General features: G+C 34.0%; 1 protein-coding gene and 1 pseudogene across 1 annotated transcript; both read left to right on the forward strand.

Annotated features, from left to right (window-relative positions):
• The first annotated feature begins 9,332 nt into the window (after positions 1 to 9,332).
• On the forward strand, positions 9,333 to 16,345 carry LOC107862027 (COBW domain-containing protein 1). Its single transcript, XM_016707464.2, has 10 exons — positions 9,333 to 9,798; positions 10,309 to 10,374; positions 10,565 to 10,745; positions 10,962 to 11,158; positions 11,373 to 11,423; positions 11,512 to 11,603; positions 13,396 to 13,517; positions 14,505 to 14,599; positions 14,736 to 14,840; positions 15,916 to 16,345. Exons 1-10 carry the CDS (start codon positions 9,469 to 9,471, stop codon positions 16,051 to 16,053), a joined length of 1,377 nt encoding a protein of 458 aa, XP_016562950.1. The 5' UTR covers positions 9,333 to 9,468; the 3' UTR covers positions 16,054 to 16,345.
• A 2,390-nt stretch (positions 16,346 to 18,735) lies between these two features.
• On the forward strand, positions 18,736 to 21,793 carry LOC107862028 (annotated as a pseudogene).
• The last annotated feature ends 157 nt before the right edge of the window (positions 21,794 to 21,950 follow it).

Here is a 21,950-nt window from a genome sequence, read left to right on the forward strand (position 1 = left end):
TAAGCTTGCTTATTCGTTCTTGTCTTTAAGCAATCTTGTCTGCATCTATCAGTGAAACTGGAAATCTACTTTCCTGTGCGTGGACCAACTCAAGTAACATGTTTCATTCATATGTCAGTTTGTCAATCATCAAAACTACATAGTACCCAACATCTTAGCAAAATAATAAGCATCAAGGAAGTCTTTTTGGATGTGTTGGAATTTTGGCCATTAATATCGACTCAATTAAAGTAGTTCAAATGCTAAGAAATGCCAACTTATTATATAACTCCGTTGTTGATGCATTCAGGCCTGTACTATGAAAGAAAAGGTATCCACCAATGGCCCATTAGTTTAGAGAAGGGAACAATGTTGTTGATGCCTTAGCAAAAAAATGAGCGGAAGTCTTTCTGGATGTGTTAGAATTTTGGCCAAATCCATCGCCATACCCCTCAACTTAACACGATATTTCACTTTGACACTTTAAGTGGACAGTGTTCATTTTAAACACCTACAATAGCCATAAACTGTGTTAGTTTTACACCTTTTTTCCTGTTGGCAAAATGCGTGTGGAATACTAGCAAAGGCGTGTTCAAGCTCTATTTTTGTTGATGTGGCATACAAATGCCCCCTCCCCCCCAACGATAATATATCCCCATCCTTCATTATATTCATCTTCTTCTTCATTCTAACATCCAAATTTAATTCTAATTTTGTTGGGTTCAAAATCTAGGAGGCGTTATGCGGAAGCTATTAGTTGCAAATCATTGTGGTGACAATTCGGAAGACACGTAAAACAATACTAAAAAGCTTATTATTTGGCCAATTGACCTACGTATAAAATCTAATATTTAAAAACATAGAAAATAATGAGAGAGAAAATCTCTCCCTAAACAAAACTCTTTGATGACTACATTGTGGATGTTATTGTGTTATGATATGAGAAGATAGATTTTCTATTTATAGAGTTAAGTAAGGTAAGAAATTCAGGACAAATTCTAACATTTTTCTCAATTTTTTATAAAAATCTTCTCTCTTCTTCATCTTACTTATTTAAATTAATTTTATATTTGATTTTGAATGAACAAATTATCCTTAAAATGTCTTAAAAGTTTAATATCTTTTGTAAATTTATTTGAATTGAATTGGATAATGTCGAGCTCGTCGTTCATGGCTTTTGGTGAAAAAGATTATCGCTATTGTAAATATGGTCATGAAGTATTACTAAAGACATTTTAGACTCAATAAAATTCAGGCTGTAGGTTTTTTACTTGCAAGAGTTCAGAGATAATGTTTTTTACTTCTTAATTTAATTTGTTGATTAATTATTAATTTTGTAGAAGTGTGATTACGGTGATTGGTGTAAAGAACGACGTCCTTCACGAGCAAATAGAGTGATTTGGGGTTTGTTGAAAAGTCAAAGCATTTGAAGAGAAATAAAATTAAGCAAGAAGATACTATGTTGTTGGTGTCATTGCTACTGGTTTGATGTTGTGGGGAATATGGACATTGAATCCTAATTGTTGAAATTTAGCCTTGAAGTTTTTATGGTGTCATTCTACTGATTTGATGTTGCAAAATGGCCTAAAGGTCTTGTTGTTTTCATGACAGTTTATGTGTATTGTTGTGATGTGTATTAGCTTGTTAGGTGTAGTTTGTTGATGTAACCTTAGCCTTGTAACGTTTCTTACATTAATGAAATGAATGTTTATTTTGACTCTAACTACTGTCAACTTTGTGGTCACATAATTTACAGTAAAACATGGTGTCAAAATAGGCAAGCAACACCACCACCAACAACTTATTACATGCTTCATATTGAGCTTAAAGTAACACAAACAATAACTTCATAAATATGCTTCATATTTACTATTAGGGTGCATTTATTTTTTTAAGATTCAGACGTCTGAATCTGAATGCACGTCTGAATGATTAAGATGTTGTTTCTAGATTTGAAAACTGGATGATTAAGACTGTTTGTTTTTCAATATCTGAATGTACAAAAAAAAAATTATTTGTATATATAATAAAATAAAAAATATAATTCAAATAAAAAACTAATTATATATCAGAAAAGTATATAATTTAATGCAACAAAATTATAATTTGATTAAAAAATTATTTATGTTTGTTAGTGATAGTGGAGATGGTTTATAATGGTCGTTGTGGTGACAATGATTGATTTTAGTGATTAGTAATGTTAGCGGTGATAGTTGCGATGAATGGTATTGTAGTGATTGTTATGATGGTGACGGTTGATAGTAGTGGTGGTAGTTGTGATGTGACGTTATTTGATGTTAGTAATTGGAGGTGTTGATGCGATGGCTGAAAAATGAATGAATGATGATTGACGATGTGTTGGTGCTAGTTGGAGGTATTGTTGGTCTTGATGGTGGAGATGGTTGTTAGTAGAGATAAATTGTAGCGATAATAGTGATTGAAGTGATGGTAGAGGTGGCATTACTAGTGACGATGGTGGTGGCCGTCGAAGAATGTGTGGAGTTTGTGATATTTTAGTGGTAGTTAGCGATGGTGCTAGTTGTGATAGATAAGTTGGTCGATGGTAGGAATTGATCGGTAGTCGTTGATGATGGTGGTGCTATTGACGGTGGTGGTGACCATAAATATAATTAGAATAATAGAGGTAGTAGGTGTGGCAGCAGTTGACAATAATGATTAGTAGCGATATTTATTGTCAATAGTGATTGTGATGGTGGAGGTGGTTGATAATGATGGTGGCAGCAGAGGTGTTGACTAATGATTATGAATAGAGTGACGGTGAATATTATCCAACACTAAAATACATATTTAGACCTATTAAGAATTGATTCTAGATCTGGATGATTAAGACCTATTCAAACCTATTAAGAGTTAAAATCTTAATAAAAAATAAATGCACTTAATGGTCTGAAGTTTGAACCATTCAGATTCACAAACAAATGAGCCCTTAGTGTACTCTCCACCACCTCCTAATCTACCCACACATCTATCTTTTCTATTTCTGATAGTGTCTTGAAAACCTTTGTCAATACCAACTTCACCTATGGGTATTTCTTCTTTTGCCTTCGATTTTTATCTTGACTGTTTTTGCTTTTACTTTCAGTCCTAGAGGCTCTCAACTCTTCATCAGCGTCTGAACATCCTCATCAGGGATTTCACCATCTAATTCGCTATTGAGAAAATTTGATCCATTACCATTCAAATCTTGATTAAGATCCCTATCCTCATTGCTACAATTGCCTATATCATCTTCATCAGAAGATTCATTACACTCTGGCCCTTGTAAATGAGGTACATGATTTGACACAACCTCAAACTTTCGAAAAAATCATGAAGAATATGCACATCAGGCTTATCACCATTTTTTAAGTCTTTCACAAAGTTTAATAACTGACTATCAAAAGTAATTTGAGCTAACTCACTACTATTTATATGTTGGCAGTAAAATTTCTTAACTTTTGAATACCCAGGACCTTTGTTAAAGGAAAGAAACTCAATATGATTGCAGTGGTCTTTATCAATAGCAACAATAAAGATATCTACTTCGTCCTTATAACTGAGATTAGAATTGGCTACAATAGTCCCTCCATGATGAAAACAAACTAAAATATAGTTGTCCATTATATTTCCTTAAATGCCCTCCAAAGATTTTCAACAAAAAGAAATACCCCAAATGCTCTTGAACTTAAAGTACCAAAATAACTCTGTCCTTATCAGTGAAATCCCTCAAAAAATTCTAAATCAGTGAAATTCACAAAAAATCGATAAGAATTCTAACTTTATCACTGAAATTTCTAAAAAAATTCTAAATACGCAAATTCAATAAAACACTATAATTTTTAGGGGTAAACAGTACAAACAACAAGGAAAATACATAAACTCAAAGAACAAGTTTAGTCAGGACTCTAATTTCATCAATTTTAAATTAAATTTCTTTAATTTCATCTATAAAAATAATCAACATTTCATTGCAAGCATTGTACCTACAAAATACACGTTTATTATTTAGCAATCACTAAAAATCAAAGAAAAAACGAAGCAAAAGTAAAAAAAAAAAAAGAATGCTTACAATGGATTTTCAATTTGGTTTCAACCTGACCAAAGAGTGAAAATGAAGTATTTTCCCCCTCCCCCCTTTTTTAGATTAATGGATTGACATGGAGAGTCATATGTGTGTTGATAGGTTTTAATTGGTAGTTAAAATCCACATGGATGGATTGAATTAGACTCGCCTAGAATTTTTTTTAATCAAGACAAGGGTTGCCAAAGTGCAGTTTATAGCTATGTTAGATGTTTAAAATGAACACCGTCCATCTAAGGTGTCAAAGTAAAAGATCGTGCAAATTGAAATATCTGTCTATATGTTTGGCCTAGAATTTTGGTAATTCTCATATGTTTATGTCATACAAAGTTTGGACAACCGTATTAGGAGTTGCTTATAACAGGAAAATCAATCTTTGTGCTAGTACCCCATGAGAGACGAATGTTGAGACTCAGGTTTTTGAGCCAGATTAACTACTGTCTTGTAGAGTTAGTGTTATTACTCTCTCTCTCTCTCTCTCTCTCTCTCTCTCTCTCTATCTATCTATCTATCTATCTATCTATCTATATATATATATATATATATATATATATATATATATATATATACTAGAGTAGTGTACGTGCTTTGCACGTGTCTCTCACGTCAATCAATAAAATATATATAAGAATTATGAACAATATAATTATAAAGTAGCAATATATTAACGTTAAAAATAAGATATCTATTTAAATTATATAAATAAATACTTTATCTCAAATATATTATTATGTGATGAGTCTCACTTCAATGTTCATTATAAACAAAAAGAACAAAATTAATTTGAATTTCATGCTAATAAAACTATTTCCAAACCTTATTACTCATTTCATAGGAGACACCTTCAAGAACACCCAATCACTAACTTCAAACTCCAATTCTCTTTGCCTCAATCAAAATAACACAATTAAATTTAACTTTTACACACAATTTTCTCAAAGTCGTCTGACACTCATCTACCATCACCTGTAAACAATAACAAAATAATACGATAATAGAGATATCAAAATAATACAACTAAACCCAACCTTTACATAAAAAAAAATCCTCAAAGCCGACCAACATGTATCTAACACATGTAAACTGCAACAAAATAATATGATAAAAGTGATATCAAAACAATACAATTAAACTTAAATTTTACACACAATTTTTTTTCAAAGTCGATCGAGATTCATCTACGAACTGTAAACTATCACAAAATAACAAACTAATTTAGATATTACGATAATACAATTAAACCTAACCTTTACCTGAAAAAAATAATTCAAAGTCAACCCACATTCATCTAGCATCTGTAAATTTAGATAAAACAATAAGATAATAGAAATATCAAAACAATACAATTAAACCTAATATTTACACAAGAATTTCTTCAAAGCCAACCGACATTCATCTACGACCTATAAACTAAAAAAAAAAATATAATAGTGATCACAAAGCTTTGATTTTGATCCAACTAATTCTTATCTGAGTGAAAAGTTTGACCCTAAAGAATGATTTTGAATAAAAACAAAGAAGATATATATATATACACACATGTTGAATTCTATTATGTTAACAAAAACAGTGAAGAAGATGAGGGTTAGAAAATCAAGTATCCATCAATCTAGACATGTAATCGAATCAAATTAGACGAGCATCAATCATATTCTCCCAATAGGCAATCCGGTTTGTTCTCTAGTTTAACGTATATCTCAATATTTATAGAAGTATTTCCTTAACAGAGTCTTATTTTAAGAGTATTTTTCTAATTAAATAGTAGAAAGAAAAATATTAATTAATTCTCCTACCATATAGTTGAGGAGTCTCATATATTTTAGAAGTCTAGTTAATATCATAAAAAATAATTAAATAATAAATTAAAAACATAGAGAAAAGACAGTTTTATCTAAAGAAAAGTCTTTTAATGAATGATAAAAAGTTTAAATCACTTTTCTATAGATAAATTATAGATATTTATATTTATAAAACCTAAAAGAATTTGATTTCGAACTTCTATAAGATTTGTATTACACATATATTTTTTGTATTAAATTAAGATAACACTAAATTTTCTCAAAAAGAAGGCAATTTGTAAGGGCAAAATAAACGTTTTTTAAAGTTTCTTATTTTCCAAAAATAATGCAAGTTTTCATTAATTACTTCTTTATTTTTCAAAAATAACAGTCCTAAAAAATAAGTGCAATTTGTAGGACAAATCACACGGTTTTAAAAGTTTTTTCTATTTTCCCAAAATAAGTCAAGTCTGCATTAATTACTTGTTAGATTTGAAAAATAATACGACCATCTGTTTCCCCCCCCCAAAAAATAAAAAAATACTCCTAATATTAATTTCTAGTTGTTTTCTATCCTAATTTAGTCTTTCTTTTTCTAATATAATTTAGCAACACGAAAACATTAATAAGTTTTTTTCCTATATATTTTAGGAGTCTAGTTAATATTGTAAATATAATAATATAATAATTCTAGAAAATAAGCGAAAAGACAATTTTGTCTATTGCAGTGATTTTTAATGAAGACAAAAAGTTCAAATCACTTTTCTAAGGATCTTCACGCTTTTACAATAATATATATAGAGAGAGATTATAGATTATAGATTATAGATACATAACATTCCGTCATACCTCCCCCGCCCCCCGTCCCCCCCCCCCCCCCCCCCCCCCCAAAAAAAAAAAAAGAAAAAGAAAACTAAAGCCCTCAACTACATACTAACTTTCTACCTTATTTTAGGTTCTCCATAATCTCCAAATATAAGTCGTATCTTCGATATTCGTAGCTACGCCAAGTCTTGTTTAATTACTTTTTCCTGATACTTCTTCAAGAAATAGAATATAATGGGGAATAATGAAATATACCGAACAACAAATAGTGAAAGTTTAATTTAATCATAATCCATAAATTTTAGGCATGCTATCAACTAATAATCTTATCAAAAAATTTATTTGAAGTAGAATTTTACAGAAAAAAGGGATAATACTCACAAAAATACCTGAATATTGACCGAATTTCCAGTTGAGCATACTGAACTTTGCGGGAGTCCTATTACCCGCTAGACTTTTTAAAGCGGATTTAATTCCCCCCAAAACTCTATACCCAATTTCGGCGGCTGGCGCGTGTAATATACGCGTCAATCTCGTTTTTACACGTGTATTGGCGCGTGTAATACACTCGCCAACCTCATATTTACACGTGTTCAAGTGGGCAGATATATACCATTAAAATACTAAAAAAAAATAGGGGGTAATAGGACCTCCGCAAAGTTCAGTATGCTCAACTGAAAATTTGATCAAAATTCAAATATTTTTGTAAGTATTATCCCCAAAAAATTAATATAATACTATAATTATTATGTTTTCTTTTTCCAATAACAATTAAACAAAAACATGCTTAAACGAAGCGACCTAGACAATAAAAATTACATAATTGATCCAACTTAAATGAAATTGAAGCCCAAAACTTCTTATTATATTCTATAATAATGAAATGAAATAATACACTTGTGCTTTCGTGCCACGATAAAATCAAAATATTTAATATTGCAAAAATATTAGCAAGTCAAAAAAATATAAATAGAGTCATACTATTGCAACCACTTTTTAATTCAAAATAGTTACTACTTTTTTTTTTCAAAAACAAAAGCTTACTAGTGGATTCATACTTTTTGACAAAACAATTTTGCTAGTTATATTTAAGGGATAATACCCACGAAAATACTTGAAGTTTGATCGAATTACCAATTGAGCATACTGAACTTTGCGGGGGTCCTATTACCCCCGACTTTTTTTTTCGTATTTTAATGACATATATCTGCCTCTTGGCACACTGCGTGTGATTCACGCGCATTGAACGCGTGAACAGTGTTAAAAACATTTTAAAACTCTTTTTTTTTTGCCAAACAACCCCTTAATTTTATAATTATTTAAAGTTTTATATTTTTATTTATTTTTTCATTCTTTTTCTGTAAAGTTTTATATTTTTATTTATTTTTTCATTCTTCTTTCTTCTTAATGGAACTCGAAAAATCATGAAAAAAAATTCATGTATGGAACTCAGAATCTTTCCGAACTAATGGAAAGATTTCTCCGAATCTTTCGAGTTCCATTTATAATTTGAACTCGGAATTATAAATGGATTCGAACTCGGAATTATAATTCGGAAAGATTAATGGTTATAATTAATGGAAAGATTCTGAATTAAATTTCATGTATGGAACTCAGAAAATTTCTTAATGGTTATAATTTAATGGAACTCGCTAATTGAAACTCAATGAATGATTCGAAAGATTCAAACTCGAAAACTCGCTAATTTAATTTCAAGTTCCATTAATGAAATTGAAGCGAGTTCCATTAACGGAAGATTGAATAGCTTCATGGAAATTGAATCTTCCGAGTTCCATTGACGGAAGATTGAATAGCTTCGTACATGAAATTAAATTTTTTGAATCTTCCGAGTTTCATTAATGAATTTTTCGAATCTTCCGAGTTCCATTAATGGAAATTGAATCATGAAATTAAATTTTCCGAATCTTTCGAGTTCCATTAATGAATTTTCCGAATCTTCTGAGTTTCATTAATGTAAATTGAATCTTCCATTGAGTTTTCAATTAGCGAGTTTCATTGAATCTTCTATTAATAGAACTCGCTAATTGAATCTTCCGAGTTTCAATGGAAAATTTATTCAATTATTTGAAAAAACTTTCTCCATAAATTCAATAGAATCATTTGGAATATTTAATATGATTGTAATTGTGAAAAAATGTTGAAAAGTGATAAAATGGAGAAGAAACGACACGTGTACTACACTTTCCACGGAAAAAACTGGGTATACGTTCTGAGGGAGATTAATTCCACTTTAAAAAAGTCGGGGGGAGAATTAGTTCCAATTTAAAAAGTATAGGGGTAATAGTACCCCAGCAAGGTTCAATATGTTCCACTGGAAATTTAGTTAAACTTCATGTATTTTCGTGGGTATTATCTCAATATTTAATAATCATTTTAGTGTGACAAATTTTTTTTTACTAGTTATACTTAATAATCCTACTTGTGTCGTTTTCCTTGTCCATAGATAAAACATAACTAAAACAGTAAAAATAAAATGAAAAAAAGCAAAAATAAATATTGCATTATTTTTTACCCTTTTAAATATAATTTAAAATTATAATTTTTTTTTATTTTTTATAACAAAACAATATATATATATTTTTTTGAAAAAAAGTGAAAATTCTTCATCCTACCAATCGAACTTAAATTATGGTTGAATTTGTTTTTGTGGGCCGGCCTAAACCCTCTATCCTGGATAGTAGTATAGTGTATCAGATAAACCCTTTTCTCCGTTCCACACGCCCCGCATAATATCTTGTTTAACTGCTAACCCCTAAACCAACACCAAGTGCACCTTGTTCAGCCATGGCTTCCTTTTCCATAGATATAGCCACCACTTTTATGGGACTGGCCAAGCGTCAGACTCCACATCTTCATGGTCTTCGTACAGCAGTGTTTCCGTGTCTGTGGAAAACTAGAAAATTTCGGAGGCCAATTTGCTCGACTACTTCATCTTCGAGAATTAGCTTTACAATTAATAATTCTGCTAAAGCAAATAGATTTTCTCGAAGATTTAGTGTGTCTGCTACTTCTACTTCAACTCCACAAAGCGAGGAATCCGATGTGTTAACTAAGGTTCCTCCCGATAATCGAATTCCGGCTACCATTATCACTGGTTTCTTGGGTTCTGGAAAAGTATGTTTTCTTTTACATATTTTCAGTTCAGTTCATACTACTGCTTCAATTTATTGTCAATATTGACCAGTACATATGCACAGTTCATTCTATTTAATGATACTAATGGTAGTTATAGACTAATGAGCAAAATCTAAAGCTTCAATTGCGAGACAAGTTTTCCTTTTGTTCTCTTTATAGTGTGAACTAATGTATCTTAGCTTCCATTCATATTATATTGCCTCGCTAAGATTGTTTCTCATTGGAAGAGTTGAATTTGGGAAAGAGGTGGGGTTTACTTATTTGAAACACTTTCAGTTGGTCGTTGGTCCACAACATTTATCTGGACTTCAAATGACAATCCTTCAAAAAGCAAACGAATTTGATGGCATAACTTTTTTCGGGCTTATTACTGAGAAGGGAAATTTAACTGTTAATTAAACATACATTAGATTATTTAACGTGTGTTTCTGTTAATATAAACATAACTTAAACGTTTTGCAATTATCTTATTCAAATATGATGTTGCAGACTACCTTATTGAATCACATATTGACTGCCGATCATGGAAAACGTATTGCTGTTATCGAGAATGAGGTATGTGAATGTTTTGATAATCTTAATGGCTCAGTGTGAGTTTGTATCCAATCAATGTCTAACATATTATTTTATCATTCCCCTCTCTCAAGATAGTTTCTACATTATCTTGTCATTTTTATCTTCTTGCATTTCAGTTAGTTAGTGATCGTCTGGACTATGAATTGTTAATGTATCATAAATCGTGCAGTATGGTGAAGTGGATATTGATGGTTCTTTGGTTGCTGCAAAAGCTGCTGGAGCGGAGGAGATTATGATGCTTAACAATGGGTGTCTCTGTTGCACTGTGAGGGGTGATCTAGTTAGAATGATTGCAGAGTTGGTCAGTAGAAAGAAAGGGAAATTTGACCATATTGTCATAGAGACTACAGGTAATAAATGAGACACATTGTTCTGGACTGAAATTGTTCTGGTACATTTTTTGGAGTGGAGGATCCGGGATTTCTCGTTTGTCTAATTCAATCATTTCACATTTGATTATCAGTTTGTTTTATTTTATTTTTGTGCGTGCTTACACAATTAAACCAAATAATCTCTTTTATGGTACATTTGATGTCAGTGCTGGCCCTCTTGTGTTTATTTTGCAGGATTGGCAAATCCTGCACCAATTATTCAAACTTTCTATGCGGAGGATCAGGTTTTCAACGATGTTAAGTTGGATGGTGTTGTTACGTTGGTTGATTCTAAACATGTTGGTCTTCACTTGGATGAGACTAAGCCAAAAGGTGTGGTCAATGAAGCAGTCGAGCAAATAGCTTATGCTGACCGTATTATAATAAACAAGGTATATGTATTCCATCTAAAAAAATTAAGAGAGTGAGTTTTGAAAAATATACATGCATTTATTATAAATATTTGTGATTTCTTATTATGTTTTGGCTTAAGGCTACTGATTGTATTAAGCTGGCCCCTATTGAGTTTGTTGTAAGGAACTTTATATTAAGCTTGGACATTCATCTCACGGCAATCTGACAAATGTTTTTGCATATCCTTGCTAGACTGATCTTGTTGGTGAGTCCGAAGTTTCTTCCTTGATTCAGCGAATAAGGGTTAGTATTTGGCTGATTATTGTCTTTTGACATAATATTTAGCTGTCAATCTTAGAGTTACTCACTAAGCTCTAATGGTGAATAACAGAACATAAATAGTATGGCTCATTTGAAAAGGACACAGTTTGGAAAGGTTGATTTGGATTATGTTCTAGGGATTGGAGGCTTTGATTTGGAAAGGTCTGGCTTCTTCCCTTTTTGATGTGCATAATTTTCTGTAAATCTCCCGTGCTTATACAGTTTCTCTTCTTCTTGTCCTTTCCCATTTCATTTCCATTTCTTTCCTTTTCTGTATCATGCTTGTAGAGGGTGTTATCTTGCTTCAACTTCCTAAATTATACTATCTTTTATCTCATTAGTCATTTTCTCTTATAGAAAAAGCGCTAAGATTCTTGCTTTTCATAGTTGATCCTCCTAACATGTAGTAGAATCCACTGGCTTAGTTAGTATCAAGGTGATGTTTTTTGAGGACATTCTTTAGGTGTGCATGTCTATTGTTGTGTCCATGTCCATTGTTGTGTCTTGCATTTTATGAAAAATTGCATATATGTCATACTAATGTCAATGTTGTGAAAGACGCGTTTAAAGTGCACTTAAGCCCTGAAGCGAGACATAAAACATGTTGAGCGCTTTGCCTCGTTTTATGGATGCTTCAATGTCTCCATCAAGGCTCTTAAGGCATACTTTTCCTTGCCAATGAGTTCAATCGTGAGGGATGTGACACTAAACAATTGATATTTCACTTTTCAGTTTCTTTGTCCGTCTATATTTGTTATTCATGCTTATAATTATTACTCTTTGACTATACAATACAGATTTGTATTTTTTTGTCCATTTGTGCCTTTTTTAATTAAAGCGTACATTTTGTTTGTGCTTAAAGTCCCAAAGGACCGTATAGGTTTTTTGTGCTTTTCGCTTTTGATAACACTGGCTAATGTTAAAAACGGGTCAAGTCCTTATTTAAAAGAAAGAAGTAAATCACTGGTCAAGTTCATTCCAGATATGTGTTAAAACTGACACTCCTGTTTTTCCCAGAAAAAGAGATATCCAAAATTTGGATTTGCTTTTCAAGTTCACAATGTTCTTCCAAACATTATGAATAAGTATATCAGATGCCATAATCATTCTGAAACCAGATCAGTATTTTATTAGTGGTATCCTTAGAAGGACAGGGTCTGGGGAATCAGTAAACCTGCACTAGTTAATCCCTAGGGGTCTGGCAGCAGAGGAATTGTTCTTCAGAGAAGGGAGGGAAAATTTTAAAACAGAGATATAAAGGGGGAAGCCCCAGGGCATTGATCTGGTTGTGAGAACACAACCTGTGATATGTGGATTAGGCGCACATGCCGCATACACAAACAAAAGCCTTGTGTTTGAGTGGAGAAGGTGGGCTCAATATCCACCGAGATTCAAACCTCGGGATCTTCTTATAATCGCTGGGCCAACGTGCGAGCACCTCGACTAAATCCATAGAATACCTGCCACCTCCCACCAGCAACATGTGGAAAGAAATCACGTAGTGTTTTTGTCTCTACTGAAACTTGAATCTGAAATCTCATGGTTTTCAACTCACTTCATGGACCACTAGACCACACCCTTGGGTATTGAATAGACCACACCCTTGGGTATTGAACTCTGGGAAATATTACTTTAATGTGATCCTTTTATGTAATAAAATATTTACAAAGAGTAATATCAGTTATATAGGTTGTTGTTTCATAACTCTCAAAACATTTTTTTCCCTCCAGTGATGTTTTAGTCAAGGTCTTGATGAGTTTCTTCAGCTAATGGGATTTGACTCTTTTGAAGGGTCTTATAACTATGGAAAATTGTATTGCTCATGGCACTGTTATTTGTCAGATATATGCTTGTTATCATTGTTATAGATGTCCACTCTTTCTTGGATCCATTTGCTTTGTCATGTTCTCATGTTACCGGGAAATTGCTTATATTGTTTGTTAAATTCGTGCAGAATTGAGAGTTCAGTTGGTGCTGAAGGTTCCAAGGAAGATCATTCTAGCCATAGTCATGATCATGATCACCATGATCATGATCACCACCACCACCATGACCATGAACATGATCACAAGCATGGTAAGTGTTCTTTGATGTTTGAATTTCTATATTAACCATTGCAGCAGCTAATATCAACAAAATGCTGCACCAAATCAGTTTGTTCACTTTTCCAAAGAACTATTTCCCCTTATCTTCTCTTTAGTCGTAATGCTATGAGTATGTTGTTCTAGTTATGGGAGCTATTAACTTTTTTACATATAGAACTTCGTACCAAGCATCACAAGCAGGATTTTTAACGAGTGTACTCAAGCCTTGTTTGGGTAATTTGAACTTGGTTAGACAATTTATACGAGCTTAGTCAAGCTCGATCCAATTATACAAGTCAAGATCAAGCTTGACGTCAGCCTCAATAAATTTCGGCAAGCTTGAGCTTGCATTCATTTTGAAGCTAGTTAACATTGAGCTTGTTCATGAATCCGCTTATGATCCATATTTACTTTAAGGGAATACTGCATAAGTACCTGTTTTATATTTAAAGGAAAAAAATGCAAAAAGGGCCTGTTGTTTGGGTGGGCTGGGTGGTTGCTATTCGAGAACACTAAACGAGCTGAGTCGAGCTGTAGGGTGAACTTGAGCTTGATTGTTTAATAACTTAATGAGTCGAGTTATGAGTTCTTCGAAAATGTGTTGGTTCATTTACAGCATTAGGGCCTTCTTTAACCTTCCCAATTTTTGTCTTTTGCCGTTTTGTTTCTATTCACCAATCTACTTTATTGCTGTTAGCATCTTAACCTTCTAATCCCCCAATACGGCAACCCCGATATGCTAATTTTATACTTATCCTGCTTCCTTTTTGTTCGTTCCACAAACCTCGTGCGAATTTTATCTCGTGTGTGTCTTTCTTTGGCTCCACTTGTGATGTACTTGTATATGATTATGACCTTATTTCTCAAAAATCAGTTTTGTTTTTTGTGCATATAGTTGAATCTTGAACTTTTCCCTCAACCTTGAGAGTGGTATTGCTTTCTGCTATTTGGTTAATATGATGTGTCAAATCTCTTGCAGAACATCTTGATCATCACCATTCTCACGATCACACTCATGACCCTGGTGTTTCTTCTGTCAGCATAGTTTGCGAAGGGACCTTGGATCTTGAGAAGGTTGGCATTGTGGTCTTTCGTTTGGCTATTTTTTCTGTAAATGATTCATTCACTAAGATATTGTGTATAAGCTGTAAATATGAACAAGAATGCTATTTGCATTAACAAACTAAGGCGTTGTAATTCTGTATTTTAGGCTAATATGTGGCTTGGAACGTTGCTGATAGAACGAAGCGATGACATATATCGGATGAAGGGCCTTTTATCTGTTCAGGGAATGGATGAGAGATTTGTCTTTCAGGTTATTAAATTCTTTGCCTAGTGCTACTTATCTTACTGATATGTTATAACGTGAGTTCAGCTATTACATAATCCCATTACGCGGCTGAAAATTTTCTTGTAATGTGGATGTGAATTTCACTTTTATCCGATAAAACAAAATGTGAATGTGAATTGGGCTTTCCATCAGTAGGACAATAAGAAGAGTACGGCATATGTGCTTCTTTCTTACTTGGTCTTTTTCTTGAAGACTGAGTTACTTTTGAGGGGTTTAGAACATGATATTTTGTCTTGTAAATGATTTGTTCGTTTCTATTTGAGAAGGCGCTTCAAGCACTTAGAAGAAGTGTATGAGGTAGCTCAGGTTCGTTTTAGGGAGCCAAGCCCTTGCTGACTTTCTTTTTTGTCTTCTATTTTTGCTTAAAAACACTGCTGTTTAGACTAGCTTGTGGGCACAGTGCACCTCAATTATTTTATTTTACAACTGCATTACTCCACAAATATAGGTGCTGGTAATTTCATTTGTATTGATCGCTAGGCCACAGCTTGGGTGTTTAGGTCACTACTTATATTATAGGACCATCGTCAACTACAAGCAGGCAATATGCTGATGAATTTTAGTTAGTTTAAGCATTTGACTAGTGACTCTTGCAATCTGTTCTGGGGTACCCAAACCAAGTCCTTATTCACATACTAGTGGACCTTTCTTGTACAAGTTTTTGAAGTCCATTCCATCTCGGTCCTCATACTAGAGCGTCAGCAAGAGGCTATCTGTATCAGTGCAGAAACCTTTGTTGTCTCCAGCTCATGCGGCAAAACTTTGCTTCACAAAGAGGGCTACTCTTATACAGTAGTTATGCTCCTTAAATTGACTATGAGAGGTATAATTTGTGCCACCGTAGTATGAGATACATGTTTCATGACACAAATATTCTTTTGGTAAAGCTCGGGAACAATGCTACAAGTGATTCGTTTTAAAGATTTTCAAGTTACTTAGATGGTGTGTGTTGCAGCCTCATTCAAGTTCGAACGAGTAAATTCTGTGGCACGTGATAGTTGTCAAATTCTAACTTGTCTTGCCTTTTTTGGTGTAACAGGGAGTCCATGACATATTCCAAGGTTCTCCAGATCGGCCATGGCGGTCAGATGAACCAAGAACAAACAAGATAGTATTTATAGGGAAGAACTTAGACGGAAAGGAATTAGAGGAAGGCTTCAAAGCCTGTTTAACATAAATCTCGGATTCTGGTTGCTATTCTCTTAAGGTTGATGACAAAATAATGTGAGTGTTACAGCTAATTGGTCAGCAGGGGAGAGGAAATTTAAGCATGATCGACTTGTCGATAAAGAAACAGCAGAAGACTTTGTGGCCCCAATTGGAAATACAAATAAATTCTGCAGTTTTGTGTTGTCATGTACCCTTTTCAGCGTCTCTGTAAAATGACAAATATATTTTGTTATTCATAGCTCCAGTCGTGAATAACTTGTAATAATTGTTTTCCGTTTAGTCTCTTGTTTTGCTTTGCAGTCTTTTGGAGATTCTTTCTTTTAACTGGATTTTAGTGCGCACCTTTCCCGTATGAGTAGTGAAGTAAAGAGCACTTCATCATCTCCCATTTGTTCCATCCCTGCAATATCTGTTACCATCAAATTGTCAAGCAAACTCAATACCGATCTTTACATCACTCATTATTGAGTGTAGGGGGACTTCAACCACCTCTCCTGAGAGATATCCCTTTATAAATACAACTTCCAAACCACTAAAATGAATCTCAGGAAAATCAAGTGCCCAAATCCATTAGAATCATACAAAATGTGAGTTTGATCATCAAACTCACCATCATCTAAATGTTTTTTCTTTTTCTTAAAAGGTAGATGGATGAATAGTAGGTGAGAAGTGACTCGGCCCTTGGCTTTGAATTGTATATTTCTTATTATCATCCGACGTTTTGACTCTTATCTTGCAACTCATTGATGATACTAGCTCTTTGAGACTTTAAATGCTCAACCTCTTTTCGAAGACATTGATGATTATATTTTAGTAGTATATTTTTTTTCCAGCAATCACAGGATTTTTTAGCCTTTTGTCTAAATTGTTCTAATCTGTAAATAGTGATAGCTTCTTTACTCCCTAAGTCTATTACTTCTCCTGGTCGTGTGCCTATTTGGACATTATTATTATTATCGTAGACATTATCTCTTTTTATACTTGTAGTCCAGGGTGTATTAGCAAATCCTTTTTAAAAATCTTGAGTTCTTTCTAATCTATCTGAAGTTAGCAGCACTTCAGAGCTGCTCCTTTAAAGTACGATCTATCAATACCCTTTGAAATCATTCAGATGTTGTTAAATCCTTAGCAGGACCTTGTTTCTCATAATACATCTATCATCTTCTAAGCATAACATATAACTGGGGCTACGAAGATATCCCTTCGAGCAACGTACTCCAGTTTAAACTTAGCCATGATTTTGATTCTTCTAATATATATATGACTTTGTACAATTGACCTTTTATTACAAAAATATGAATTTTTGATCTCTTTAGGTAGGAAATTTTAATAATTAAGATAATTTTAGAACTTAAGTGAAATTAACAAGGTAGGATTGCTGAACTAAACTTTTATCTTGGGCTGTTTCTCTTGTTTTTTGGATTCCTTGTTGCTGTTGCTGCTGGGATGTTGGGGCGTTGTCCAACACTCAGATAATTATACATAATTTCCATTTGGTATATGTTTATTACCAGAAAAGATAAAGGTCAAACCCATCGATAGAAATTTAAATTTGTCCTGAAAATTTATTTAACCCCCCAACTAAGACTTGTACTTCAAGTGCTAAAATTGGTACCTATCAGGCATAAAATGATGATTTGGCAAGGAGAGAGTGTTGGGGGCGTGAACAATAAATTAAATAATATTTTACTTTTTTTATTAAAAAATTTATATTTAAATTATTTTATTAATATAATTTTTAATTATTCTAATATTTTATTTTAGTTGAAAATTAACAACTCCATGAACAACAACAAAATTATTAATCAATCTTCACCATTAAAGACAACATCAAAAAATGGAGAAACTCCATTAAGCACACAATGAGTAACCATTTTTCACCATTATCAACAACATCAAAGATTTGGGAAAAAAATTCTTCATTTTTTGGAGTTGATTTTCCGGCGAGTCTCGCTGAAAAATATTGACTGTGTTGCTGCTCTCGTGTGTGTGAGTGAATGTGTGTGTGAGAGTGAATGTGTGTTTGTGTGTGATTTTGGAGTTGATTTTCCGGCGAATCTCGCCGGAAAATGTTGACTGCGTTGTTGCTGTTGTGCATATGTGAACTATGTGTGCGTGTGAGTGAATGTGTGAGAGAGAATTGTGAAACGCCGGGAGAGAGGTGGTGTGAAAATGACGGGTGGGGGGGTGAGGGTGAAGACGATTGGGGGTGGGGTGGGGGAAGGGGTGGTAAAGATGATGCGTGTGTGTGAGGGAAAACAACGGAGGGGGGTGGGGTGGGGTAAAGAAGAAGATGATTGGAGGGTGAGGTGGGGGTGAAGAACCTGATGATTGGGGGTGGGGTGCTTTTTTTCTTTCTTTTTTTAATTTAAAAATTATTATTAAATATAAATAGAAAAATAAAAAAATCAACAATTTTACATATATTTTTTTTTGCCACATGTTTTTTTTTATTGGACATTTTTGTGTAACACAGTCTCTATATACATTTTGTTGATTAGGTAAAAAATGTTTAATTGGAACAAAATTCGAGTGTTTTAGGGGTTTGATAGGTACAAACTTAGTTTAGGAACCTAAATAAATTTTCGGGACAAGTTTAAGGTTCTATCAATAAATTTGACCTTTTTAAAATTATATTGCCTCAAATATTGAGTAACAATATAAATTTAACATCAGTTATGAATAATTAAGTAGTTTCACGATTGCTCATGTAATTAATTTTTGAAGATTACAAGTGCTTAATAAAATAACACAGTAACCAAATTCGAAACTACAATAATCCATGGACTAAACTGATTCATCCGGGTATCAAGATGAAATAAAAAAAATCCCTAAATGAATTGAATATGGTGAAATATTTTTTTCATAATTAAGGTGGGATATTTCCGGGTATCAAACGAACCCTAATAATTTTGGTAACGGAAACGGATCCGAGCCCAAACCAAAATAAGATGGGCTCCTACTATTGACCCGCAATTTAGGGACACCGCAGCGGCTGCTCGTCATCGGAAATTGGCTCTGCAATTCATCTTCATAGGGTACTACTAACATGGTAGACCCCGTAAATATGGTATGCGCCCTCGCTGTTTCAGTTCGTAGTTTCCGTTTTTCACGATTCCCGAATGTTCTTTATACTGCAATTGATTCTACTGTTTGAAGCATTTCATTGATAATGTCACTGCATTAGAAATTGATTTCCGATTTAGAGTGTTAACTTTAAGATTCAACCTCTACTGCAGCTGTTTTAACACATCCTTTTTTGTTACAGGAGGTGGAGGATGATGATGATTATGTTGAATATGTACCAGTTGCAAAGTGCCGAGTAGTTGAAGCTCAAAGGATCCTCCAGCGCAGGGGAAGGTCTTCCGTTATGGAAGAGGAGGAAGAAGAAAAATCGAAGGTCGTTGAAGCTAAGCCGAGTTTGCTTGTGATAGCCACTCAGTTAAAGAAAGAGCAACCTGAAATTACTCATGCTGAACAAGTGGTCTTGCAAGAGAAAGAGATGATTGAGCATTTATCTGATCGGAAGACGTTAATGTCTGTTCGTGAATTAGCTAAAGGTATTACTTATACGGAGCCTTTGTTAACCGGTTGGAAGCCACCGTTGAGTATTAGAAGGATGTCGAAGAAAGCTTGTGATGCCATACGAAAGCAGTGGCATATTATTGTGGATGGGGAAGATATTCCTCCACCGATAACGAATTTTAAGGACATGAGGTTCCCTGAACCTATATTGAAGAAACTTAAAGCGAAGGGGATTATTCAGCCGACACCAATCCAAGTGCAGGGACTTCCTGTTATTTTATCAGGTCGCGATATGATAGGTATAGCTTTTACAGGCTCTGGAAAGACTTTGGTTTTTGTTTTGCCACTTATCATGGTGGCTTTGCAGGAAGAGGTTATGATGCCTATTGCTCCTGGTGAAGGACCACTTGGTTTGATTGTATGTCCATCTAGAGAGCTAGCAAGACAGACATATGAAGTTATAGAGCAATTTTTAGAATCGCTCAAGGAGTATGGTTACCCTGAATTGAGGCCTCTGCTGTGTATTGGTGGAGTTGATATGAAGTCCCAAATTTGATGTTGTGAAGAAGGGAGTGCACATTGTCGTTGCTACACCTGGAAGGCTCAAAGATATGCTATCAAAGAAGAAGATGAACCTTGTTAATTGCAGGTACATACCTAAACTTTGTAGATCCAATATTGAGGTAGTATTTTGTGATGTCTATATGGTTGTTGGCCTGTGTTTCTATGCTTTGGATATAACGTGCTCATCTGGCTGGGATCTTGGTTATAACAAATATAAATACTAGACGAACAGATGAAGAATAATCAAAGAGAGTTTGTGTTACATAGAACGATTTATTTACTTGTACCTAGCCTCTGATCAATCAAGATTTGGGGTTGCCTGCGCTCATTATCAGTTGTCACATGTTGCTTCCTATTCAATATAATAATGTGGTAATGTCTATGTCTACCCCATGCCTTTGAGAGAGTTCACATACACAAATAGATGGAAAACTGTTTGTAATAACATTTTGCTTACAACACGGACAACTCATTTTTTCAGCCAAAGTCCATTTTAAACCGTGGTAATTTCTGACAGACTTCTAAATGCTAATTTGAGTCACGCACTTAAAAATTGTATATGTCTGTATATTGCTTAATTAATCCCGTTTGTTGATTTGCTTCTTTTTATTTACTTTCTTAGAATGTACATCTGCCAAGTTTGTGTGCTTACCATAGTGTTGGTTCTTTGCAGATACTTGACACTGGATGAAGCAGACAGATTGGTAGATCTCGGTTTTGAGGATGATATTAGGGAGGTGTTTGATCATTTCAAAGATCAAAGACAAACTCTTCTATTTTCTGCTACAATGCCCACAAAGATCCAGAATTTTGCACGAAGTGCATTGGTTAAACCAATAACTGTGAACGTGGGGAGGGCTGGAGCAGCCAACCTTGATGTGATTCAGGAAGTGGAGTATGTAAAACAGGAAGCCAAGATTGTTTACCTTCTCGAGTGCTTGCAAAAGACTCCACCGGCGGTTCTGGTTTTCTGCGAGAACAAGGCTGACGTGGATGATATCCATGAATATCTTCTCCTAAAAGGAGTTGAAGCTGTGGCTATTCATGGAGGCAAGGATCAAGAGGAGAGTTAAGAGTATGTGATTGCATCATTCAAATCAGGCAAGAAAGATGTTCTAGTTGCCACTGATGTTGCCTCTAAGGGGTTGGATTTTCCTGAGATTCAGCATGTAATTAACTATGATATGCCTGCCGAAATTGAGAACTACGTGCATCGGATTGGGCTTACAGGCCGATGTGGAAAAACAGGAATTGCCACAACCTTTATCAACAAGAATCAGAGCGAAACAACTCTCCTTGATCTGAAACACTTGTTACAAGAAGCAAAACAGAGGATCCCTCCTGTCCTTGCAGAGCTTAATGACCCTATGGACGATGATGTCGAGGCAATAACAAATGCAAGTGGAGTAAAGGGTTGTGCATATTGTGGTGGGTTTGGTCATCGTATCCGTGACTGCCCCAAGCTAGAGCACCAAAAGAGCGTGCAGATAGCCAATTCAAGGAGAGACTACTTTGGTTCTGGAGGTTATCGTGGAGAAATTTAATTACCTTGCCAAATGTATCCTCCTCTTTGTAGCTTGATGATAGTTTCTACTAATAGGTCTCTCAATGTAAAATGTAAATATTAATGGTTAATCCAAAAGTTTGTTTCTTGAACAGTCTCGGATGTTTAACTCTTTGCTCCAGAATCCCAGATGTATCTCAACACTAGACAGATGTGAACATCTATTTTATGTTAATCAAATATTTATCCTTACTTTAGATCACATTACTAGAGTTAAGATAGTAAAAATTTGAAGACTATTGCCATATGCT

This window comes from Capsicum annuum, chromosome 3 (genome assembly GCF_002878395.1).
Source record: "Capsicum annuum cultivar UCD-10X-F1 chromosome 3, UCD10Xv1.1, whole genome shotgun sequence".
NCBI lineage: Eukaryota > Viridiplantae > Streptophyta > Magnoliopsida > Solanales > Solanaceae > Capsicum > Capsicum annuum.

What these genes read in the sequence shown, in the direction of transcription:
- LOC107862027 (XM_016707464.2), top strand. Translation starts at nt 9,469, where the DNA reads ATGGCTTCCTTTTCCATAGATATAGCCACCACTTTTATGGGACTGGCC. An exon ending in TGAACATGATCACAAGCATG is followed by an intron (nt 13,518 to 14,504) that starts GTAAGTGTTCTT and finishes AATCTCTTGCAG; the next exon opens with AACATCTTGATCATCACCAT. An exon ending in GGACCTTGGATCTTGAGAAG is followed by an intron (nt 14,600 to 14,735) that starts GTTGGCATTGTG and finishes TCTGTATTTTAG; the next exon opens with GCTAATATGTGGCTTGGAAC.